Genomic DNA, 24,112 nt, shown 5'->3' with positions numbered 1-24,112 from the left:
ACATCTGGAGCCTACAGCCCACCAAGACCAGTGCAGCCTGGGGGCAGGACCGAAGCTAGCTGCACTATGGTCTATCTACTGCTGAGGTGACTCACTGCTTGATACTGCTCCTGTCTGCCACTGGCAATGCTGGCTAGGGTTATTAGACTGCTCAACCAGGATCAAAAAAGTCTACTGGACATGGAAGCAGCTCCAGGGAACTGTCTACAGGCATTGGCCTGTGGACAGAGACCAATAGAATACTACACGCTGGCTTTTGTTATCCTGGCATTGAGTTCCAAAACAGTCCTGTGATTCATTGCTGTGCCCATGGTTGTTGCAGGGGTGACAGAAGCAGCCCCTCAATATTTAGGAAGACCCTAGGTTGCTCATTCTGGGTCTCACAGTTACAGGCTCTGTGCAATCTTGGGGGTACACACCATCATGACAGAGTGGTGGTGATGCAGGCCAAAATCAGTCTCTCACCAGGGCACAGTTCTCCACCTGACACTGGGCAAGTCCAGAGACTGCCCACAGGTGCTGGCCTGGTTTCTGTGCCTCTTATGAAGGTGGCTTGGTGTGTGTATAGCTGTTCACATTGTGAACATTGTGAACTCAGAGGGAGTGGTCACCAGAGTATCTTATTCACCACCATCTTGCTTCCACTTCCAATATATCTAACCAAAGCAATGTTGATATGACTGTTATTGAAGCCACTTTGGATGCCAACAGGGTAACACTAGAACACACATCATTAAAGAACAAGCCAAGAAATTGATGCCCCATTTCTGAGCTTCCAGATGACACAAGTTTAGGCCTGCAGGAATAAGTAGATATCCTTATAAATGCCACTTATGGGGGCCAGCTCTGTGGCATAGCAGGTAAAGCCACCGCCTGCAGTGCCAGCAACCCATATGGGCACCGGTTTGAGTCCTGGCGGTTGCACTTCCACTCCAGCCCTCTGCTATGGCCTGGGAAAAGCCATGGAGGATGGCCCAAGTCTTTGGGCCCTTGTACCCATGTGGGAGACCCAAAGAAGCTCTTGGCTTATGGCTTCAGATCTGTACAGGTCCCGCCATTGTGGCCATGTGGGGAGTGAGCCAGTGGATGGAAGACCTCTCTCTCTCTCTCTCTCTCTCTCTCTCTCTCTGCCTCTGCCTCTCTGTGACTTTGCCTTTCAAATAAAATAAATCTTTAGGAAAAAAAATATTTCAGTAATCTACAAGGATATCTAATAGGACTAATGGGATCCTCATCTTGAGTTCCAGTTCTTTACTGAGGACGGTTGCAAACTCTCAGCCAATGTGGCTTTTAGAAAATAGTGTGTGCTCCCACCTGATCCTCTTCTGTGTGTGCCACGCTTTTCTCCCCTCCTGCTGCCTGTCAGGGTCTTATTTCTGGGCATCAGGGCCTTGGCTGACCACCGGCATAAGGCTATCTTTACCTGGAGTGTTTGTCAGTGTCATTGCTGAGGCACTTCATGCTCAAAGGTACTTTAGTCTTGCAGGTAGCAAAACACTTGGTCGATCTCATGTTCTCTAACCGGAGTGCTCTGTATTCTCATTTTGTCCATTTTGGTGTCTGCTGTATTGAAGGGAAAACAGCTTTCTTTAAAAAAAAAAAAAAAAAAAAAAAAAAAAAAAAAAAAGCCCACCTATTGAAGAACTAGTTGACTCACTGGGATCTGAGGTCAAGGTAGATTTTCCTAGTGAGCAGAAGCATGGATGCTGTTTCCTGTGTAGTGCTGATAAGCCAGCCCTGCTCAGAGCAGCAGTTCAGAATTGACTAGACTGTAAAAACAGGAGGAGATTTTTCACCTTAAAACGAGGTATTAACATCTTAATAGCTAAGTAAACTATAGAACATTTACAGCAAATACAGATCAGAAGGGGAAAAGGTAGATTTTTGAAAGTCACAAAATACCCCTCCTATCTCAATTCAGGTTTCTGTCGTGATTCAAGAATAAAGGCATCCCAGCCCCCAACCTTTTTTGTTCTTCTAACTAAATGCAATGGCCAGTATGTGGCTCTGTGGAAATGGCCATTGAAGGAATGAGTTCAGGACACTAAGCTATTTGCAGAGGAACAGGGGTTGTGGTCTACCCTGCAAAAATACCTGTAAGTACCTCAGAAGAACATGGGATGCATGAGGGCTCTGCCTGGGAGGAGTGACATTGAAATAGGTCCTCTTTGATGCATTTAATAAACATTTACAATCCAGTCCATCACAGAATTCCAAAGACAGGGACTTACAAGCAGCAGGCATTTACTTCTCACAGTCCCCGACACTGATAAGTTCAAATGAACGCGCAGGCAGGCTCCCTGCTGGTGAGGACATGTTTCCTTCCTCATGGATGGCGTCTTCTTGCTGTCTCCTCACAAGGTGGAGAGGATGAGTGAACTCTCTTGGGCCTGTTTCATAGAAGCCCTGATCCCATTCATGAGGGCAGAGATCATCACCCCAAAGGCCTCAGCTCCCAATTTCAACATATGAAATGAGGGAGGAGGTGGCACGAATATAGCAATTGGCAAAGACTCTACTGCCAAATACTATCACCTTCACAGAAACTAGAGATTGGCATTTGCATATATCTTTTTTTTAGGGATTTATTTATTTCTTTGAAAGGCATAGTTAGAGAGAGGCAGAGAGAGACAGAGAGAGAGAGAGAAGTCTTCCATCTATTAGTTCACTCCCCAGATGACTGCAACGGTTGGAGCCACACCGAAATGAAGCCAGGAGCCAGGAGGTTCTTCCAGGTCTCCTGTGCGGGTGCAGGAGTCTAAGGACTTGGGCCATCTTCCACTGCTTTCCCAGGCCATAGCAGAGAGCTGGATTGGAAGTGGAGCAGCTGGGACTTGAACTGGTGCCTGTACAGGATGCCGGCACTGCAGACAGCAGCGGCTTTACCTGCTATGCCACAGTGCTGGCCCCAATGGTATTTGCATATATCCTTTGCAAGGACACTATTTTACCTACCACCAAGTGAATAAAGGGGTACATGTCTTCATTATCTCACTAGTACTATAGCTCCAGGAGCTCTGCTTTGGGCTTCCAAGTGCTAGCAATATGCACTGGGCAAAAGGAAATGCAGACGTAAAGGCTGTGTTGGGGGCAGAAAGAGCAAAGACTTTAGACAGGTGGACTTAGATTCAATAGTTTTTTTTTTTTTTAAGTTTTGTTTATTTGAAAGAGAGAGAAAGAGAGAGTGAGAGAGAGGGATCTTTCATCCCCTTGTTCACTTCCCAAATGACTGCAACAGACAGGGCCTGGCCAGGCCAAAGCTAGGATCCTATACCTCTATCCAGGTCTCTCACGTTGGGGACAGGGACCCAGGTACTTGAGCCATCAAATGCTGTCTCCCAAGGGTGTGCATTAGCAGGAAGCTGGATGAGAAGTGGATCATGGACTCTAATCCAGACACTCCTACATGGGATGTGGGCGTCTCCAGCAGCATCTTAACCCCTGCACTGAATTCCTATCCCCACTCTTTTTTTTTTTTTGACAGAGTGGACAGTGAGAGAGAGAGACAGAGAGAAAGGTCTTCCTTTGCCGTTGGTTCACCCTCCAATGGCCGCCGTGGCCGGCGCACTGCGGCCGGCGCACCGCGCTGATCCGATGGCAAGAGCCAGGTACTTCTCTTGGTCTCCCATGGGGTGCAGGGCCCAAGCACTTGGGCCATCCCCCACTGCACTCCCTGGCCACAGCAGAGAGCTGGCCTGGAAGAGGGGCAACCGGGACAGAATCCGGCACCCCGACCGGGACTAGAACCCAGTGTGCCGGCGCCACAAGGTGGAGGATTAGCCTAGTGAGCTGCGGCACCGGCCCCCCACTCCTGACTAGTAGCTGAAAACTTAGTTATTTCACCTCCTTGAGCCTTGATTTGTTTGTTTCTAAAACTGGGAACATGAAAGAAACACTGCTAGACATCCAATGGCCTCTAAATCCCATTGGTTCACAGAGAAACACTCTGAAGATAACGCATTTGGGAAGGACCCACATTAAAGATGTGGCCTTGTGAGTGAACTGGGTCTAAAAGGACAGAAATTGGTAGGAAGGAGAACAGCCAAAGGGCATCGGCTTTGGGGAAAATCAGTTACCAGGTATCTCCCTGCCCTGGCGCAAGAGAGGTTGGCAGAATCAAGACTGGGCTTGAGGTATTAGAAATGGGGATAGAGGGCCGGTGCCGCGGCTCACTAGGCTAATCCTCCGCCTAGCGGGTTCTAGTCCCCGCACACTGGGTTCTAGTCCCGGTTGGGGCGCCGGATTCTGTCCCGGTTGCCCCTCTTCCAGGCCAGCTCTCTGCTGTGGCCAGGGAGTGCAGTGGAGGATGGCCCAGGTGCTTGGGCCCTGCACCCCATGGGAGACCAGGAAAAGCACCTGGCTCCTGGCTCCTGCCATCGGATCAGCGCGGTGCGCCGGCCGTGGTGCGCCGGCCGCAGCGCGCCGGCCGCGGCGGCCATTGGAGGGTGAACCAACGGCAAAGGAAGACCTTTCTCTCTGTCTGTCTCTCTCACTGTCCACTCTGCCTGTCAAAAAATAAATAAATAAATAAATAAATAAAAAAGAAATGGGGATAGAAAGCACATTTCTAACACACTGAGTTTCATGACTGTGCTAGGCATTGAAGGAAAACCACAAGATACAGGATAGGAGCAGAGTTAAGGAACAGAACTATCCAAAACTGCCCGTGACAGCCTCTGAAGGCTTTGAAGAGAATGTGACATTTGCATGGATTCCCGGAGGATGAATATTTACGAGATAGAGAAGGGTTTTCCAGGCAGAGGAAAAAGAGGCCCAGCACAGGAATCAAGAGCTACGCTACCAGATCTGGAGACAGGAACTCAGGATCAGTCAGCAGCCCAGTTACCTGAATTGATAAACCGCATCCTACACACACGTCTCACATAGAGGCTTACTGCTGACTCCCACCGTGTTGGGGTACCATTTATATAGTCTCCCTGCCTAAATGCAGGTTTGTCCTAAAGATGGCAGCAGGAGTGAGCCTAGAGATATGAGTCAGGTGGGAAAAGAAGATACAAGCGCTAGCACTGGGAATAACAGGTTAAACCACCGGCATCTCACGTGGGCTCTGGTTGGAATCTTGGCTGTTCCACTTCTGATCCAGCTCCCTGCTAATGCGCCTGGAAAGCAGCAGAGGATGGTCCAAGTGCTTGTGCCCCTGCACCCACATGGGAGATCCAGATGAAGTTCCTGGCTTCTGGCCCAGCCCTGGCCATTTCAGCCTTTGGGGAGTGAAACAGCAAATGGGGGGGGGGGGGGAGTAGCGCTGTGGTGTAGCCAGTAAAGTCACCGCCTGCAGTGCTGGCATCCCATATGGGCGTGGGTTTGAGTCCTGCTCCACTTCCGATTCAGCTCTCTGCTATGGCCCGGGAAAGCAGTAGAAGATGGCCCAAGTCCTTGGGTCCCTGCACCCTGGGGAGACTTGAAAAAGCTCCTGGCTCCTGGCTCTGGACTGGCACAGCTCCGGCCACTGTGGTCATCTGGGGAGTGAACCAGTGGATGGAAGCCCTCTCTCTCTTTGTCTGTCTGTCTCTCTCTGCCTCAGCCTCTCTGTAACTCTTTCAAATAAAATAAGTAAATCTTTAAAAAGAAAACAGCAGATGGAAGGCCCTCCACCCGTGTCTGTAACTCTGCCTTTCAAACAAATAAATAAATCATAAAAAGAAGAAGAAGAAGATACACAGATCAATGACAGGTACTCCTGACATCAGCCAAAATCAGGACAGAAAAACACAGGGAGATTAGGAGGCACTACCACATGACAGACCATCTAATTTGAGCTTCACAGTAATCCTCTGATTTAGAAGTTAAAAAGGCAGCAAAATAACCACTCATCAACAAGCAAAACCAACGTGGTTCCTAGAGAAAAGACGAAGCCTTTGCCAGCTGGGCCGGGTGCCTCTTGCTGCTCAGTTAGGGAGGCGGGGCCCTGCGGTGCTTAGAGAAGCAATTCGGCACCCGAGGAACAGTTCCTGCATCTTGGTTGCTTCTGACTCCACTGCATTTTTTTTTAATCTAGCAGGATTACTGGATTGTAGGGACAACAGGGAACAACCGTGTGACCAAGGTGACATCTGGGTGGCTTCCAGCGTGCAGTTCATGCCTGTTAAATTAGTTTCCCAAGGACATACACGGTTAACATTATCCCCAGTACGAAGTGTAAAACTCAGCCCCAACACCGCAGTAAAGATGCATCAGACCGCATCGGCCCTCCAGCGCTAAGCCTTTCTGAAGTGGCTCCAGGTCTTCTCTGGGGGCTCCCCGTTTTCAAGATTTTTGCCGCCTCCTTGGCAACTGCTACCTTCTGTCCACACTGCCGCCGCCCTGATCCTCGGGAGACGCCGGCCCCCGAAGCACGGAGGCCGTCGCAGCTCGGGATGGCACCGGCCGGCGGGTGACGGAGCACGGAGGGCGCCCTTCCGGAGGAATCCGAGGTCCCGCGGCACCCGAGTCAGGCCCTTTCGGGCTCGCGCGCGGGAAAGCGCGCTCGGAGCGCTCGGCCCGGGTGCGGCGGCGCGGCCCGAGCGGAGCTGGCGGACCCGGCTCCGCACCTCCCTCCCAGGGCGGGGGCGAGGGTGTGAGCCGCAGCCCCCGCCTCTGCCAGGGCGCAGGCGCAGGCGCAGGCGCAGGCTCGCGCCGCACGGCGGCGGCGGGCACGACCCGGCGCGGAGCGAGGCGGCGGCCGGCGCGGGAAGATGGCGGCTGCAGCGGCGGCGGCGGCAGAGCAGGTCTGTGAGCCCCGCGGCGCCGGGGGCTGCAGGGGCGGGGAGGCCAGGTCCTGCCGGCCGGGCCCGCGGCAGCGCCGATCCGCCGGGGCCCGGGTGCGAGGGCCTTGGGGCGGGGCAGGAGGAGCTGTCCGCCCCGGGGATGCTGGCAAAAGCTGGGCGGGACTCTGGCCAGGGGCTCCGGGGCCGGGAACGGGGAGCGGCCGCAGCCCTCAGCCTCCTGGGGTCTCTCGGCGAGGGTAAGAGGAGTCGCCCCACAAGGGCCCGAGGGCCACCACGCCAGCCCGGAGCCTACCCTGGGCCGTGCCCGGCCCAGCTGCCAGCAAAGATGCGGATAAAAATAACCCCAGTCCCGGCCAAGAACCGGCAGCTGTTGGCCGGGTGACAGCGGGTGGCCACGTCTCTTCGCTGCGGTCCCTGGCACGCAGGCAGCCCAGGGTTCCCTCCCTGTCCTGGGTTTCGGGAGTTTAGTCACCAGCATAAAATTACCTCCTGTCCAGTGGGTTGAAAATCAGTTTTAAAAATGCTTTATAAAGTATTTCCTGATCTACTTGGTGAACTTGTAACTGGAGTTTACAAGTTTAAAGGCTTCCAATTCCACAAAATCAAAGTATACTTGTGCATACAAGTACTTGCCTGTACTGTGTGTGTGTGTGTAAATATGGATACACAGTGTATACATGCAAGGTGTAATTTCATAGTCACTTCAAAGTAACCATGATATGATAGTTTCTCGTGAAAGTCTCCTTTTTCACCACTGTTGACAAAAAAATCAACGAGCCAGCTTGGCAACCTTCTGTGGGGCCTTTGCAGAAATTTTCTTTGGCAGGTAATGAACTCTTTGGAGTCCTTTTAGATGGATGTCACTGGGAGGCCGCGTACCAAAAGGGCATGAGAAATAGAAAGTTATGAACCTGCCTTCGAGGAGCTTAAAGTCAAGTGCCCCCAAATTGCAGAAATAATCAGGCAGGCAGTAGGCAAGATGCAGCTTGGGAACAGTAACCTGTAAAGAAATAGGACCTGGAAAGAGTCAAAACCTCTCTGAGTTGTGGAGGTGAACCTTGGTCCTGGACTTTGCCAGCTCCCTTTGTAGTTGAGCAGCTCCAGGCCCGAGATGACCGGTTTGCGTCTGCGCCCTGCCTGTGGGCTCTCTGGAGGTTCTGTTCGCTCCTCACTTGGATGTGCAGGCTTGGCCTTTCCCGCTTCCCTGGTTCAGGCTTCACGTCCTGATGTCTCCAGCCTTGAACTGAGTTTTCCATGGGAGATCTCAGCCTTGGGAACGTTCGGAGCTGGGCCGCGTCACATCCGGTGTGTTTGGAAGGGCTACGGCAAGGAGCACCCGTGGTGAACCCAGGCAGAAACCAGGGCAGGGCAGCGTGGGAGCTCAGGGGGACTCACGCTTGGGGTGCTGCTCTGCGTGTCGGGGTGACACTGGAACAAGGAGCCTCGTGGTTCCTGTTGGCTCTGGACTCTACAAATGGAGTTGCCAGTCTTGCCTGGGAGGTGCCCTAGACCAGGAGCAGGGAACCTTCCCTCTGCCAAGGGCCATGTGGGTATTTATAACATCACATGTGGGCCATACAAAATGCTCAGCTTTGTCTGCTAATGATGTATTGAATTTTGAGCCGCACCCGCGGTTGCCTTGGCAGAGCCAGACCGAATGATTTCACGGGCCTTATGTGGCCCAGGGGCTGGACATTCCCCACCCCTGTCCTGGCCCCTTCTGTGTCCCACTCACATCCAGTCACCAAGTCCTGTCAATCTGTCTCTTACTGCCTTTCACCGATGTTCTTTTCACCTCCAGTGCCGAAGCTGGGTCAGGCGCCCGTGTGGATTTAGAGGAAGCTGCGATTACGCCCTGGTCTCCTGTGTCACAGGCCATCTTTCTTTTGCTGTGATTTTGCTCCTGTGTGAAGCTGAGTGTTTCACTCACTGTTTTAAATCTGCAGTAATCCCCATCGTCTACAGGGTGAAATCCGTCGCTCCTCACCACAGTACTTCCGGCTTTTACTGGCCCTTATCCACATCTCTCCCCTCGTTTTCTGTCTCCTTCCCATACCTAGAAAATTAGTTCCCCCAGAGGTGACTTGTACCCAAAGTTCCCAAACTGTTCTGTCAGCCTCGAATGCCCATTTCTGCTCCTGCACCTGGCTAACTCCTACCTGTCCTCCCAGATTCATCTCCAAGCTCAGCTTGTGTTAGCAACCGTTGCTGCCTCCCCCGTCCCCTAGTAGAGGTGCCGTCCTCCGTGCCCCTACAGTGCTGGCTGTGTGGCCGTCCTGTGGCACTTTCTGCGTTGACCACACCTGCTGGTGACCTGTCTGTCCACTCTGCTGGCCTGTAGCTGAGCTCCCTGGAGGATGCCTCTCTGTCTTGCTCAGCTTGGTAGTTTGGAGCACCTTGCGTGTGGTAATTATTCAGTAAATGTCAAATGCATCAAGTTGAGGATCATAATGTACATGACTAGGCAGAGAAAAGTAACAAATGCATCCCAGAGGCCTGGTTTTGCCCTTTCTCTATTTTATGTGTTCCTGTATTCAAAATGCAGCTGAGGTGTCTGTGTTGTCCATGTGTTAACGAAGGCCATCACAGCCCGCGCTGAGTGCCCCTTAGCAGCGAGCACTGTTCCCTCACTGCCATCAGCTGAAACTCCACGGAAATGCACATTCAGCTCCAGCACATTTTCAGTGTCAGTCCTTCCTCTTAGATGCTGTAGCCTCGTGCAGTGCACAACCTGCACAACTGCGTTCAGCAACTTACCTTGTTACTAAATCTTTTAGATTATAGTGCCTTCTACAGAGTCTTCCTCACTACCTCTTTTAAACGTTTAATCCTTCACATAACTCTTCCTGTGTTTTTCCCTTTTCCATAGGCCTTCAGCCAGCCTGCCACCCCTGCCGCCACAGTAGGATTGTGGTTGCAGAGCGGGCATTTAGCCTTGCAGTGAAGATGCCAGTGTCCCCCCAGTTCCGGCTCCTGCTCCCTGCTAAGGCTGACTCTGGGAGTCAGCAGAGAGGGATTAAGGAGTCAGGTTCCCGCCACCCACATGGGAGACCTGCGTTGTGTTCCTGGCTGTTGTGGGCACTTGCGGAGTGAATCAGCAGATGGGAGTGCCATTTTTATATCCCTCTTTCTGTCTCTGTCTCTGCTTCTCAAGTAAATACATTAAGGCAAAAATTCTAGTTGCCCTCTCCACTCTGTCCATCCCTGGGAAGAATCCGTTCCCTTCTTGGTGTGAACCGTGGCATCGAGTTCAAATGAAGCGAGTCCTGCCCTTTCAAGCTGTTATTTTCTGGTTCTTGAAAGATCTCGTTCCCTTGAAAGATCTTGTCCTGCGCTGGCTGAGACCACTGGTCTTTTTTTTTTTTTTTTTTTTTTTTAAGATTTGTGTATTTATTTGAAAGGGAGAGAGAGAGAGAAAAAGAGAGAGAGAGAGAGAGAGAGAGGTCTTCCATCCGCTGGTTCACTCCCCAATTGGCCACAACGGCTGGAGCTGTGTTGATCTGAATGAAGCCAGGAGCCAGGAGCTTCTTCCGGGTCTCCCATGTGGGTGCAGGGACCCAAGGACTTGGGCCATCTTCTGCTGCTTTCCCAGGCCATAGCAGAGAGCTGGATCGGAAGTGGAGCAGTCAGGACTCGAACCCCGGTGCCCATATGGGATGACAGCGCTGCAGGTGGTGCTTTACCTGCTACACCACAGCGCTGGCCCCAAGACCACTGGTCTTTATCACGCTTGGCTCCGCCTTGTACCATCAAATAGCCAAGTCTCCCCCCAGATTAAGAGGAGAGAGCCCAAAACACAGCTTTCCTCTGACAGTTCATAGTTCCTCTGCAGTTCTCTGTTTGTCTTCTTCCGGGCTTGAAAACATATGAGAACAGGTGACACCTTCGGGGAACAGCCTGGCCAATCCTTACCAATCTGCTACTCAGGGTGCGTCTCTGGAGATCACGAAGGCACTTCTTGACAAGTGGGGCTGAGGGAGTGCGTGCGTCCCGGTGTTCTGGCCGTCCACTGGGTTTCCCATCGGGCGTGCCTGCACACTTCTGTGTCCCAGGCCTGCCCTGCCTCCCCGCTTCTGTGTTCCAGCCCTGGATATTGTGCACAGTGAGCTGCATTGTTCTCTCAGCTCTCACTCCTCCAGGCAGAGGACTCTCGAATCTGTCTTGCTGGTCCTGAATGGCCCAGCAGTGATATTTCTCATCCGGTTCAAAGGTGACACGTGTGGGATCTTCTCCTTCATTCCTCGGTCAGCAAACATGAGAGTGGGGGGTGTTTTTTTGAACCTCACTACAGATTGGGTTAAGGCTCCTCTGGAGGTGTGTTTCTGCACTTAGGAAACAGGTATATGAGAAAGGGGCAGGATGGCCGTCCCATCGTGCTGTGTTTCATTCTCAGCAAAGTTCCAATGGCCCCGTCAAGAAGTCCATGCGCGAGAAGGCCGTGGAGAGGAGGAACGTCAACAAGGAGCACAACAGCAACTTCAAGGCCGGGTACATCCCGATCGATGAGGACCGCCTCCATAAGACCGGGCTGCGGGGCAGGAAGGGCAACTTGGCCATCTGTGTGATCGTCCTGCTCTTTCTCCTGGCCGTCATCAACTTAATTGTGAGTCCATGATGCACAACACCGCCTTTGTGATTTCCATCTGTTTGACAGTGAAATTGGGCACTCTGGCTCCATCATTTCTGTTGGGACCTGCATATTTTCTGCTTTTCCATATGTGTTTTATTTCCTGTTGGGTTGGCTGCACACTTGAAAACTGTGGTAAAATATTTCCCTGTAGTCCAATCATTTAGAATAACAAGACAATAACCTTCCTTTTAAAGAGCTCACTTTTTTTAAAAAAAAGATTTATTTATTTATCTGAAAGGCAGAGTTACACAGAGAGAGAAGGAGAGACAGGGAGAGAGAGAGGTCTTCTATCTGCTGGTTCACTCCCCATTTCTGCAACAGCCAGAGCTGTGCTGATCCAAAGCCAGGAGCCTAGAGCTTCCTCCGGGTCTCCCACATGGGTGCAGGAGCCCAAGGACTTGGGCCATCTTCCACTGCTTTCCCAGGCCATAGCAGAGAGAGCTGGATCAGAAGAGGAGCATCCAGGACTCAAACTGGCACCCATATGGGATGCTGCAGGTAGCAGCTTTACCCGCTATGCCACAGCACTGGCCCCAAGGCTCACATTTTAATGAGGACAGAGTTAACTCACTAGAAGAAAACTTGCTGTGATTTTATTGCCCTGGCCTTTCCTAAAAAAAAAATACAGTCCTTTCTGTTTTCATTCTACTTCTGCTTTTACTGTCGCCTCCTCAGCTAGACTTCATTCTGGCAAACCCTCTGATGCTGTGGAGGGCTCTTTCTGTAGTGCTGACGGCCTGGTGTAGAAGAGTGGACGAGTCTGGGAGTCTGCCGCACGCCACACACCGTGGCACCAAGGCCCGGGCAGCCTGCCTTTCCCAGGGTCTTTGCTGTTTTACGGAAAGCGGGTCCCTACCCTGCGGCGGAGACTGTGCCAGGGCTGTGTGAAACCCTCGGCCGGGCAGTCAGACATTTCAGAGAAAGTTCCCACTGGGCTGCTGCAGAGGCCCACCACAGGCCTGTTCCGCGCCAGCACTAAAGGAATTCTGCTCCTGCCGTGTCTGACTGCGAACACTCCTAACCAGGCTGTTGTAACTGATGTGCACCCAACACAGTTCTTCACTAATGTCAGTGCTAAATTTAGGGCGTGCTGCAGTGGCTTTCCTAGGGGCACATCTTCTGAATTTAACTTACGGATTTACTTTATTGGAGACTCCTGGTTAAGATGGCAGAACAAAGCTATTTTTCTATCCTCTCTACAAAGCTCATCTCAGAGTGACAGAAATATCTTAGAAGAGCGTTGGAGACACCTGAAAGTCTACACATAATTTGTGAAGACCAAGAGGAAGGGGCAGGATGGCGAATCACACCGCAGCAAGGACAGCTGCTGGCCGTACACCTGCACAACCCCTGATCATCTCGGGGGTGGCGCTTCGGCCATGAGGCGAGGGCAGGCACTGACGGCAGACCCTGTCGGGAACAGAGGTCTGCAGCAGAGAGGCTGTTCCCCTTCCAGCAACCCCCCCGCTTCCTGCCAAAAAAAAAAAAAAAAAAGCTGCCCTGGACCACACAGGGTTCCTTTTGCCCGAAGCCAGCACAGAAATTAAACATCTTCAGAGAAACAAGGATATTACATCCATGAAACAAGAGTAACATGCCCTTTATAAAGAACAATTAAGTAATAAGAAGAACTCATAGAAATATATGCATACGTTCAGCGGTGATAGGTAGGTAGAGTTGGATGGGCAGACATACAAATGAACGGATCCAGCTGTATGGGTGGATGGATGGAGAGACAGAGAAAGAAAATGAACTTTTCCAGAAAGTAACGCAAAATTAAAGAATCCGTTCAGGAGCTCTAACCTGCCACTTCAGAAAGAGAAAATATTGGGGAGGTTATTGAGTAAGAAAAGTTCCCAGAAAACCATCATTCTGACTCCAGCGTGATGCATAAAAAAGACTCCCACCAAGGCTGTTACTGTGAAAGCTGAGAAAATCAGGAATGGGGGTGGGATCTGGCCTGGCAGTACCTGAGTTGGTTGGATTCACAGCTCCGCTCCCAACTGCAGCTTCCAGCTGGTACTGATCTTGGGAGGCAGTGGTGATGGCTCAATTGAGTACCTGCCGCCCACATGGGAAATGTGGATTGAGATCCTGGCTTTGACCCCCTGGCATTTACAGGCATTTGGGGGGTGAATCAGCAAATGAAAACTCTCTCTCTGTTTCCCTGTTTCCCGCCCCCCCTTCCCCTCTCCCTCTCTCTCTCTCCCCCCTCTCTCTATCTCTCCCCTCTCCATTTTCCTCTCTCTCATTCTCTAACTCTCAAATAAATAAATTTTAAAAATTTATTTAAAGAAAATTGGGAATCAATAAAAGACCCTGAAATTCTTTAACAGGGGAGAAATGGATTATGTATGACGAGTTACTAAATCAGGTGTCACTGGATCTTGCTAAAGCAGCATTGAAAACTGGGAGGCAGTAAAGCTGTAACTTTCCAGTTCCAGAAAAAACCATTTCAAGTCTAGAAGTGTCTTCCTAGCCAGCCTGTCAACCTGGATGAGGGATTATAAAGGCATCTTTGCCATCTGCAACATCCACCTGCTCATACATTGCTTCTGAGCAAACCACTGGAGTGTTATCCAGAAAGAAAGCACTAAACCAAGAGAGGTGAGGAAAAGGATACAGGAAACAGGGGGTCAGCCCCGCAGGAGGACACGAGCGTGAAGGACAAGTTAATGATTTGGGCTGTGCAGGAAGCCCGGGAGGTAACCAGTGCACACTGGGGCTGGAACACAGAGGCACCAGGAAAATATGCTGCAAGCAAAAGTAGAACTAACTCCATGTTGGAGGAGTGTGGACTTACAGGACATCTCATTGAGGGATCTTGTTTTTAACAATTTTATTTATTTATTTGAGAGGCAGAGTTACAGACAGACAAAGGGAGAGACAGAGAGGTTGATCTTCCATCCACTGGTTCACTCCCCAATGGTCACAACAGCTGGAGCTGGGCTGACCTGAAGCGAGGAGCCAGGAGCTTCTTCTGGGTCTCCTGTGTGGGTGCAGGGGCCCAAGCACTTGGGCCATCTTCTACTGCTTTCCCAGGGCACAGCAGAGAGCTGGATATGGGATGTCGGGGCCTCATGTGGAGGCTTAGCCTACTACTGCTCAGCACCAGCCCCCATTGAAGATCTTATGTAAATACCAGAGGGTTTGATATTGTTAGATTTTCCAAGAAACTAAGCAAATTAAAGAAGTGTTGCGCCCTGAGAAACACAAAGCATGCTGCTGTTTAAGTGCAGGGTTTGCTTTAGGGCCAGGCAGCCTTCACTGGGTCATAATACTGCGTGTGGATTTAACTCAAACTTGAGACTGGACTTAGGAGAGAAAAGGGGTATAAATGTCCTAAAACTCCTCTGCTAAAATTGGAAGGGACTAGTTGGAATCTAAAGTTGACAAGTGAAGAAATAGCACTGTACAAACATTTAGAAACAGAAAAATTTCTAGAATAGCTAGAATTCTTTTTTTTTTTAGAAGATTTATGTATTTTTTGAAAGGCAGTGTTATTTATTTGAAAGGCAGAGAGAGAGAGAGGTCTTCCATCCACTGTTCACTTTACAAATGGCTGCAATCGCTGGAATTGGGCCGATCTGAAGCCAGAGGTCAATAGCTTCATCCGGGTCTCCCATGTGGGTGCAGGGGCCTGAGCACTTGGGACATCTTCTGCTGCTTTCCCAGACACATTAGCAGGGAGCTAGATCAACAGAGGAGTAAGTAGCCTGGACTGGAATCGGCGCCCATATGGGATGCCGGTGCTGAAGGCTGCGGCTTTACCTGCTATGCCGCAGCGCCAGCCCTTAGAATTCTTGACAGTGGGTGTCTGGGGAGATGTGGAGAGGGTAGAAATCTTACTATAGACCTGGCACATTTTGACTTAGAGCTATTTGTGTTTGATACTTCAATGCAAATAAAATTGGTTTTACATTTAAGTAGGAAACTAATTGTTATGTTCATCTCGCTGATTAAACATTTCAGGAAGTGTTTAATTTGGCAGTGATGTTTTCTGTTTGTTTTCCAATTGTGTTAACTGTGTGCTGTCTAGCAACAGTGGGCTTGTGCTGTTTTTCAGATAACACTCGTTATTTGGGCTGTGATCCGCATTGGGCCGAATGGCTGTGACAGCATGGAATTTCACGAAAGCGGTCTGCTCCGGTTCAAGCAGGTGTCTGACATGGGAGTCATCCACCCTCTGTATAAGAGCACAGTAGGAGGAAGGCGGAATGAAAATCTGGTCATCACCGGCAACAACCAGCCCGTGAGTTACTCTGGTACCTGAAATGCAGTGCGGGTGGGAGAGAGACTTTAGAGGAAAAGAATGTGCAGAGACCTAGAGTTGATTAATTGGAAATAGACCTTTTCCTTTAGATAAAATTAATATATTCATAAACATTCAATACTAATTATTTTGTAATAATTAAATCATCAATATTTAGTAATATTGTTTTATAATCAATAAAAGATGCCTTCTTACTGTGGTAGACTTTGGTCCACAGTAATATTTTTGGCGGTAGCTGTAATTAGTGTCATAGAGGCCACTCTCTTCTCTCTCTTATGGGGAAGCACTAAAGAACAACCTCCCCTTGTTAGAATCTGCTGTGGCCCGGGAGTGCAGTGGAGGATGGCCCAAGTCCTTGGGCCCTGCACCCACATGGGAGACCAGGAGAAGCACCTGGCTCCTGGCTTTGGATCAGCAGTGACCGTTGGGGGATGAACCAATGGAAAAGGAAGACCTTTCTCTGTCTCTCTCTCTCTCACTGTCCACTCTGCCTGTCAAAATAAATAAATAAATAAATAAATAAATAAAAACAGAAAAGTGAGAGGCAGACAGCCAGGAGCCAGGAACTCAAGTGAGAGAACACAGGGTCAGGGACCCAAAGCTTGGGCCATCCCCTGCAGTGTCAGGGTGCGTATTAGCAGGAAGCTGGAACTGGGAGCAGAGCGAGGACTGCAGCCCAGGCAGCCCAGGCACGGGGACCGCAGCCCCGCCTCTGAGCCTTCACTTGTAAAGGATTTTCTTCCCACTACAGTAGGTGGAGGGGGATGCACACAATCAGTATTTGAACTTAGTCCATTAATGTGGTTTTTAAAAATAGTGGCTCGTATTTTTTTATAATATTCTTCGTGATTGATAGTTGCCGTATTCTTTGACAACAGAGTCACAATAAGATGTTTTTCTAAAGATTGTTTTTCAGCAAGGGACAACAAAGCTCAGTGTCGAAAAGAACAAAACGTCCATTACAAGTGACATCGGTATGCAGTTCTTCGACCCGAGGACTCAGAATATCTTATTCAGCACAGACTACGAAACTCATGAGTTTCACTTGCCAAGTGGTGTGAAAAGTTTGAATGTTCAAAAGGCATCCACTGAAAGGGTATGATTTATTTTCTCTGCCTTACTAATGGGAGAGAATTGTGTAAAGTTACTAAGTGGGAGGCAGCTTTCCTGTTTGAAGTGGTATGAGGCATATTTTCCAGAGCATTGCTAAGCTTTGCTTCTAGAACTGTCCTTAGCTTGTTGATCAAATCACAAGTCATCTCTCCTTATCTCGATCTCCACATCTATAAAATGTAAATAAAAAGACTTGCCTTTCATATGTTATGATTGAAACTCTTATTTCTATATCTACGGTAATGATATTCACCTTAATTTAGAGCTATTTTCAGTAATTTATTTTTTTTTAATTTTCAGATCACCAGCAATGCCACCAGTGACTTAAACATCAAAGTCGATGGGCGTGCAATCGTGCGTGGAAACGAAGGTGTTTTCATCATGGGCAAAACCATTGAATTTCACATGGGCGGTAACATGGAGTTGAAGGCTGTGAGTATGACCTTAAGAGAATTGTTAGCTCTTCACATACATAAATCCACATGTGGAATATACAGTTATCAAAAATGATGACGCAGTTGTGTATTTGGTGACTGGGAAAGAGGCTAAAAATGCATTATAAAGTGAAAGAAGGCTACAGGGCAGTTTGTGAGAGACCTCATGCTTATTTTTCAGAACACATTTATGTGTATGAAAACCTGGAAGCGTAGACTAAAGTGTCAACAGCATTCGGCTGGCAGTAGCAAGACCACAGATGATTTCATTTTGTTTTTGTTTCCACTAACTTGTGTTTTCTAAATTTGAGGGAGGCCATAATGAGCACATGTGTTGCTCAGGTCCCCTTTATCCAAGCTGGGTGTGTTCCAGGACCCCCAGCGGGTGCCGGAAACCACAGAGAGTACCCAACCTAACATATGCTGTGTTTTCCTACACCTGTGCATACATATGTATAATAAACTTTAATTTATAAGTTAGGCACAGGAAGAGATGAACAATAATAACTATTAATAAGAATAATTCTAACCATATAGTGTGATAAAATTGCCATTGTCGCTGTTCTTCTGCTTTGGGCCATCATTAAGTAAAACAAAGGCTTCCTGAACACACACACTGTCATACGAGGAGAGGGGATCTGATGACCAAGATGGCCGCCGAGTAGCTAACGGACAGGTAGCATGTAGAGTGCAGATCCTCTGGATGAAGGGTGACTTGTCCCAGCTGGGATGAACAGAGGGCAATTTAAAGCTTACGAATTGTTTCTAGCTGGAATTTTCCATTTAACTTTTCAAACAGCAATTAACCATGGGCAACTGAAACCAAGGAATGTGAAATTATGCATAGGGGAACCACTGGATTTTAAAAAGCAAAACCAAGAGTTCTGAAAGAGCCCAGGAAGTACCCAGGCCCTGAAGTTGTCTTTAGTTAGAGATTTTACATAACCCTTCTGAGTTTCATATCTGGCGATATGAAAAAGACTTAGCTAATGTATAAAATGTATTTTTATTTAGACATCGATTAAAAAGAAAGGAAAAAGGTGTCTGCCTATGTTGTGGCTGTTGGAAGTGACATTTTCTTTGTGCTTCACAGATTGTATCTGAGCTTTGACAGGTGTCAGTTTTCATATAAAGGATCTGTGAGTCCAGAATGTTCTACCAGCTTACACCTCTGGCTAAAGCTTTTTTGTTCAGAATGCCTCTGGGTGCCTGCTGTAGGCTGTTAAGCTAACGCTAATTAAGCTGGTCTTAGCAACCCTGCTGTATTTGACAACAGCAAACTTAAACCTATGGGCTTGTAAATAGTTCTTTCCTTTAAAAAAAAAATCCGATTTCATACTTCAGAAAAAGTAAACTCTAAAAAATTAAGTGGCAGTTTCATTCCCAGTAACAGCTTTGTCCCCTAATCATATAACCCATCTCTGAATAGTGGAGATGAGCATATGGTGTAGAAGTTGCCAGAAGCTCGGTAGCCTTAGTGAGCATTTTTGCCTGGACTCCTTTGTGGTAGGAAGCCCCTGAGGAAAGGGCACAGTGGGTCTGTGTTCTTGACACTAGAATGAGCAGTGAGATATAGGAGAGATTTTTTTTATAGAAAGCATTACTCATTTCCTAAATCTTTCGTTTTTTTCCCTTTGAAATTTTCCCCCCATTATACCTTGTTAATCACAAATATTTAGATACTTTGAAATGTACACACATACACACCAGAAAGAGTGTTTCTTATCAATGAAACTCCTCTTTGGTAAACACTGCTTGAGAAACAATTTAATGAAAGTAAGTTAAGTGACCACCAGGTGGCAGCATGGGAACAAAATTGGAAAACTAGTCCCTTGAGCATTGTGTTTATCCCATGTGGGACTGCTACATAATCAGTTAGCCACTGCCATAACTTTACAGCCAAGTTTCTGTTATTGCTTTAAACACTCTAAGCTGCTTTAACCCCTGAACCAGGATTCACACATCCAACTGCCCACCTGCCTTCTCTACTTTGCATGATAGGCACGTCAAACGTACCAAGTCTTTCCTCCCAGCATGCACCCCTCCCATGTCCCCCGTCCTGTGCACTGGTGCCCATCAGCCCTCTGGCTGCACCTTCAGAAGATGCACCGAGTCAGTTTCTCACCTCCTCCACGCACCACCACCATTGCACCATGGTGTAATCCACCATTTCCGGCCTGGACTGCAGGAACGGTGTCTGCTTTCTCCCCAGCAGCCAAAGTGAACTTTTTAAAATGCCCATGTTGCTTCCCTGTCTGGAGCCCTCTGCATGGCTTCCCGTCTCATTTGGCATGCAATCCCAAGTCCCCTCCCTGGGTGTCTGTGTCTGGTCCCTGGTTATTTCTTTGCTTCATCTCCGCCCAGTGCTTCCTTCGGCTCTGCCCTTCGTCCGCAGTGGCCTCCTTGCTATCCCTAAACACCAGGCACTTTTTCCTCTCTGCACGCCATGTACACCCGGAGTGCCCTTCCCAGGTACTTCTCAGCTCACTCCTCACGTCTTCCAGTCTCTCTTGGAATGCGACCTTAGTCCCTGCCTGGCCACTGTGTATGTGGCCTGCTTGATTTCCCTACAGCACATGTCCCACCTGCGGGTTACCCCACCTCGTGAAAATACCAACCCTATGGGAACCCGGCCTCTGCCTGTGCTACTTACTTCCGTATCTCCAGCACTAAAGAGCGACTGGCATACAGTAGGCACTTAATGCTTATTTGTTGAATGAGCAAATGAGGGAGGTGTAGGTATCCCTAAAAAGAAGGGGGTTAAGAGCCCATGGTACAAGAATGTTCCTGGGCCAATGGGCTGACTCTGCAAATCTCCAGGGAGTCTCCTTTGAGTGCCTGCTCTTGAAAATGTATGTGGTTTTGAAAATTTTGAAAATGTATTGTGTATTGTCCAAGAGAAAAATGGTCCCTTCTCATCATCACCAGCTTATCAATCTTTAACTCTGTTATAACTCACTTAGGAGTTAACAAAGGAAAATGATTTGAAATTTTATCACTATCAGTTTCATTATGCTCGTAGGAAGCCTTATGCAGTTTTTCTTTAAAAAGATGTATTTAATTATTTATTTGAAAGGCAGAGATACAGAGAGCAGAGGCAGAGAGGGAGAGAGAGAGAGAAAGAGAAAAGAGAGAGAGAAAGGTTGTCCAGCTGCTGGTTCACTCCCCAATTGGCTGCAACAGCTCGAGCTGCACCAATCTGGAGCCAGGAGCCAGGAGCTTCTTCTGGGTCTCCCACGTGGATGCAGGGGCCCAAGGACTTGAGCCATCCTCTACCACTTTCCCAGGCTGTAGCAGAGAGCTGGATTCTAAGTGGAGCAGCTGGGACTCGAACCAGCGCCCATTTAGGATGCTGGCGCTGCAGGCGGCAGCTTTACCTGCTGTGCCACAGCACCAGCCCACCTTATGCAGTTTTAACTAATAATTGAAGAATACATTATGTTACAGTTTTATAGAGATGCGTTAAGCATAAACTGAGAAGTCAGCCATTTGAGCCTTGAGGTTGGTTTTGGTTTTGTTGTTGCTGCTGCTGTTTTGGTCAGGACTACCCTTCCTTTCCTTGCTAGCATGCAGTAAGCTTGGTTTACTGACTACACCCACTACACCACGCATGGCGGTAAATCAGGTGTATTATTATTCTCCTGGTAGGAAAACAGCATCATCCTCAATGGGACGGTGATGGTGAGCACCACCCGCCTGCCCAGCTCCTCCAGCGCAGACCAGCTGGGTGGCGGCGACTGGGTGCGCTACAAGCTCTGCATGTGTGCCGATGGCACCCTCTTCAAGGTGCAGGTGACCGGCCAGAACGTGGGCTGCCAGGTCTCGGACAACCCCTGCGGGAACACCCACTAGAAGACCTGCAGGCGTCATCGCGCCTTCCTGTCTGGACTGACCTGACTGCATGCGCACTGTGGTTTTCACGGAGTGTGAGAGAGCTCATTGTGATGAATGTGAACCACAGAGCGCTGCTCTGTCCGGATTCCCAAAGGTCTCAGAGAGCCTACATTCTTCACAGTTCATCACCTTGCACCCATCTTCAAATGACAGTTCCCTAAAGTCATGGAAGGAATGCACAGAGTCAACATTCATCTTTGAAGAAGTGCTTTTAAAACCCACTCTGGGCCTCGGCAGCTGCTGGCTCGCCATCAGCAAGCTCTCGGGAGCAGCAGGGAGAAAGCCAAGGAAGCCACTGAAAAGGCACACAGTCGGGGTCTCGCACTGTGTCTGGGCTTCCCAAAGGAGCGACACAGGCTTCTAGTGCCTCGCCCTCGAGCCATATGCTTGCGTGCGAGAGGGGAAGAAACTCCAGTTTCTTAGTTTTGCACTTGGAAGAAAATCCTCTGTAATAGGCTGCTTACTTGACGTAATGGTAACTATTAAGTGTTCATAACATGGTAGGAATTAAGACACAGTCCCAGCATTAGAAACTAGAGTTGTCGCTTACTGCGCATCGCGTTTCCCATCGCCAACACCCACCACAACTCTAAGAGGATGCTGTTACCCCTGCATTACCCACCAAGACCCTGCGAATGAGAGAAGTTAAGAAACTTGCCTGAGATCACATGGTGAGTTCAGGTGTGACTGCAGTTCAGGCATGAATGTACCTGACTCCACGTGCCATGTCCTTTTTGCTGTCTGCACTGGATTTTCAGTTGTTAAAACTCTGGAACGATGAACAGAGTAATTCACGTTTACGGATGAGAATCAAACCAAACAGGCACACTGATTCTAGTATTCTAGTTAAAATTTAAAAATCTCATGTCAGATTGAAAGATGACCAATCGCTTTCAGACTTTAAACTCTTTTAAGCGCATTTTATTTTATTTTTTTGACAGGCAGAGTTAGACAGTGATAAAGACAGAGAGAAAGGTCTTCCTACCATTGGTTCAACCCACAAATGGCTGCTGTGGTCGGCGCGCTGCGCTGATCCGAAGCCAGAAGCCAGGTGCCTCTCCTGGTCTCCCATGTGGGTGCAGGGCCCAAGGACTTGGGCCATCCTCCACTGCACTCCCGGGCCACAGCAGAGAGCTGGACAGAATCCGGCGCCCCAACTGGGACTAGAACCCAGGGTGTTAGCGCTGCAGGCGGAGGATTAGCCTAGTGAGCCACGGCGCCGGCCATTAAGCGCATTTTATTTAAAGTCTTACCCCCCCAGAGAGGTCAGAGTGGCATGCTGTGGCTTACTCCAGTTTCCTAACGATGCACCCCGGCACATGGGGTACCTGGCTGGTCACAGGGAGATATTTATACCCTGAGCTCTCTGGGCCACACACTGCAAAGTGGGGAGCCCATGGGCCCAGCCAAGGCCTGCTGGGGCCACCAGGGCCCACAGAAATCACACCCTTTTTGTGTGCCATGCTGTGGTGTTAGGAAACACTGGACTAACGGGTGCTAACGCAGGAGGGTGACACCAGATGTTGTTATGTACGTATAAGGGTTCCTCTGTGCTCCTGATGTCACTGTCACATTGTCATTCTTTACAGCCCTCGAGTGAGTTGATTCTTTCATATATTTTATATGTCATCTGAAGACAACTGTCTACAGTCATTAAGATACACACGAGATCCGGGACGTGTATGTAGACATGTGTGCCAGGCCCCAGCCTGCGTTCACGGGCAGCTGTCCGCTATTCTGTCGTGGTCACCTCAAACTATGTAGATAAGAAAACCAGCAGTGCATAGTCAGCATTATCACATTTCTCTCTGATAGAAAAACCAAATGCTTTAGAAATTATGAAGTCAACAAGTCATACTGAAATAAAGATGGACTTACTACCTAGCAAAGTGCAGTTTTTAAATGAGAAGAGACTGGTGACTTCTGACTGTTAGTAGTTGTGATATTTGTACCCATTGGATATATTCAGTATCACTTAATATATGAATGATCTTCAGGAAAATAGTTGGAAATTTCATCTAGAAACTCAGTCTATTTTTAAATCTACATTTGTTACTTGTCTGTGCTTTAGATTTTTCTTTTGAAAGTTCCTTTAAATAAATATTTTTACAAAAACCACAGAACACTATAAAGTATTATTTATTGAATGTCATTCATGAAATAATCTATTTTTACTGCTTTTTGAGAAATATTTGTGTTTTGATGCATCTCCATTAAATGCTTCTGACCTGAGAGGGCATTTGATGTTTTTCTAGAGCTGATTGTTAACAGGATGGCATTTTAGGGTCCTTGCCAGGGAGGCCTTGCTTTTCTCACTGAAAGGTGGACCCGGAGAATGCCCTGGGGCTGCACACGGCCACCCCATCCACCCCACCCACCCCACCCGGGACCTCTGATTCGCAGGGAAGCTGCAGCTCCTCCACCCGCCACCACAGGTGCTTTTCTGTGAGCTGAACGTGTTTCCTCTTCCTGGTGTGTGCACTCCCTTGCCCTGAACTCAGATAGGACATGCAGCAGCCAGGGGGAGGTGGTGACAAAGGCAGGGCCCTGAGCGGGGCCTCCCATACGTGCTTTGTGTAAGTAGCTGCCATCTTTGGCCGGATTTTGCAGTGATAATGGCGCCAAATGATGTTTATGCACCATTTTTTAGACTGTGTAATGGGCAGATCGGAGAAATGCAGAACACACAGCAGGGACTGCTTGCCCAGAGTGCGATATTTAAAGGTACACTTATTTGTATTTTTCATGTATTGTGAAAAAAATAAATTGTGTGATAGTACCAGTGATGAAAGGTGGAAGTTCTGAATGAGTGTACTTTAAGAGGGTAAGAATTCTTCGGTGCTGGACTTGGCAAGAAGAGATCACGGAAACTCTGATCATCTTTTCTATAAAAGTGTTGAGCAGGGGCAAGGATTGTGATTTATGCCATGCAGAAACTGTTCCAGCTTGCTACCTGGAGTTTCAGTAATTCCATTTGTAATAATGACTTCCGTTTGCAATAAAAATTCTATTAACAGTTTGCTGTTATTTTTTGATGGTT

At 48.7% G+C, this 24,112-nt stretch overlaps 1 protein-coding gene across 3 annotated transcripts; it reads left to right on the top strand.

Moving 5' to 3' along the window:
* Positions 1-6,665: 6,665 nt before the first annotated feature.
* On the top strand, positions 6,666-24,088 carry SGCB (sarcoglycan beta). Of its 3 annotated transcripts, none has more exons than XM_089324430.1 (7): positions 6,666-6,728; positions 11,122-11,331; positions 15,425-15,610; positions 16,536-16,727; positions 17,045-17,176; positions 18,272-18,317; positions 20,827-24,088. In XM_089324430.1, exons 1-6 carry the CDS (start codon positions 6,696-6,698, stop codon positions 18,287-18,289), a joined length of 771 nt encoding a protein of 256 aa, XP_089180556.1. In that variant the 5' UTR covers positions 6,666-6,695; the 3' UTR covers positions 18,290-18,317; positions 20,827-24,088.
* The last annotated feature ends 24 nt before the right edge of the window (positions 24,089-24,112 follow it).

This window comes from Oryctolagus cuniculus, chromosome 2 (assembly GCF_051225735.1).
Source record: "Oryctolagus cuniculus isolate XC-2025 breed Fujian yellow rabbit chromosome 2, ASM5122573v1, whole genome shotgun sequence".
In the NCBI taxonomy this organism is placed as follows: Eukaryota; Metazoa; Chordata; class Mammalia; order Lagomorpha; family Leporidae; genus Oryctolagus; species Oryctolagus cuniculus.
The sequence above is the reverse complement of the archived record's forward strand: the minus strand, read 5'-3'. Positions and strand labels throughout refer to the sequence as shown.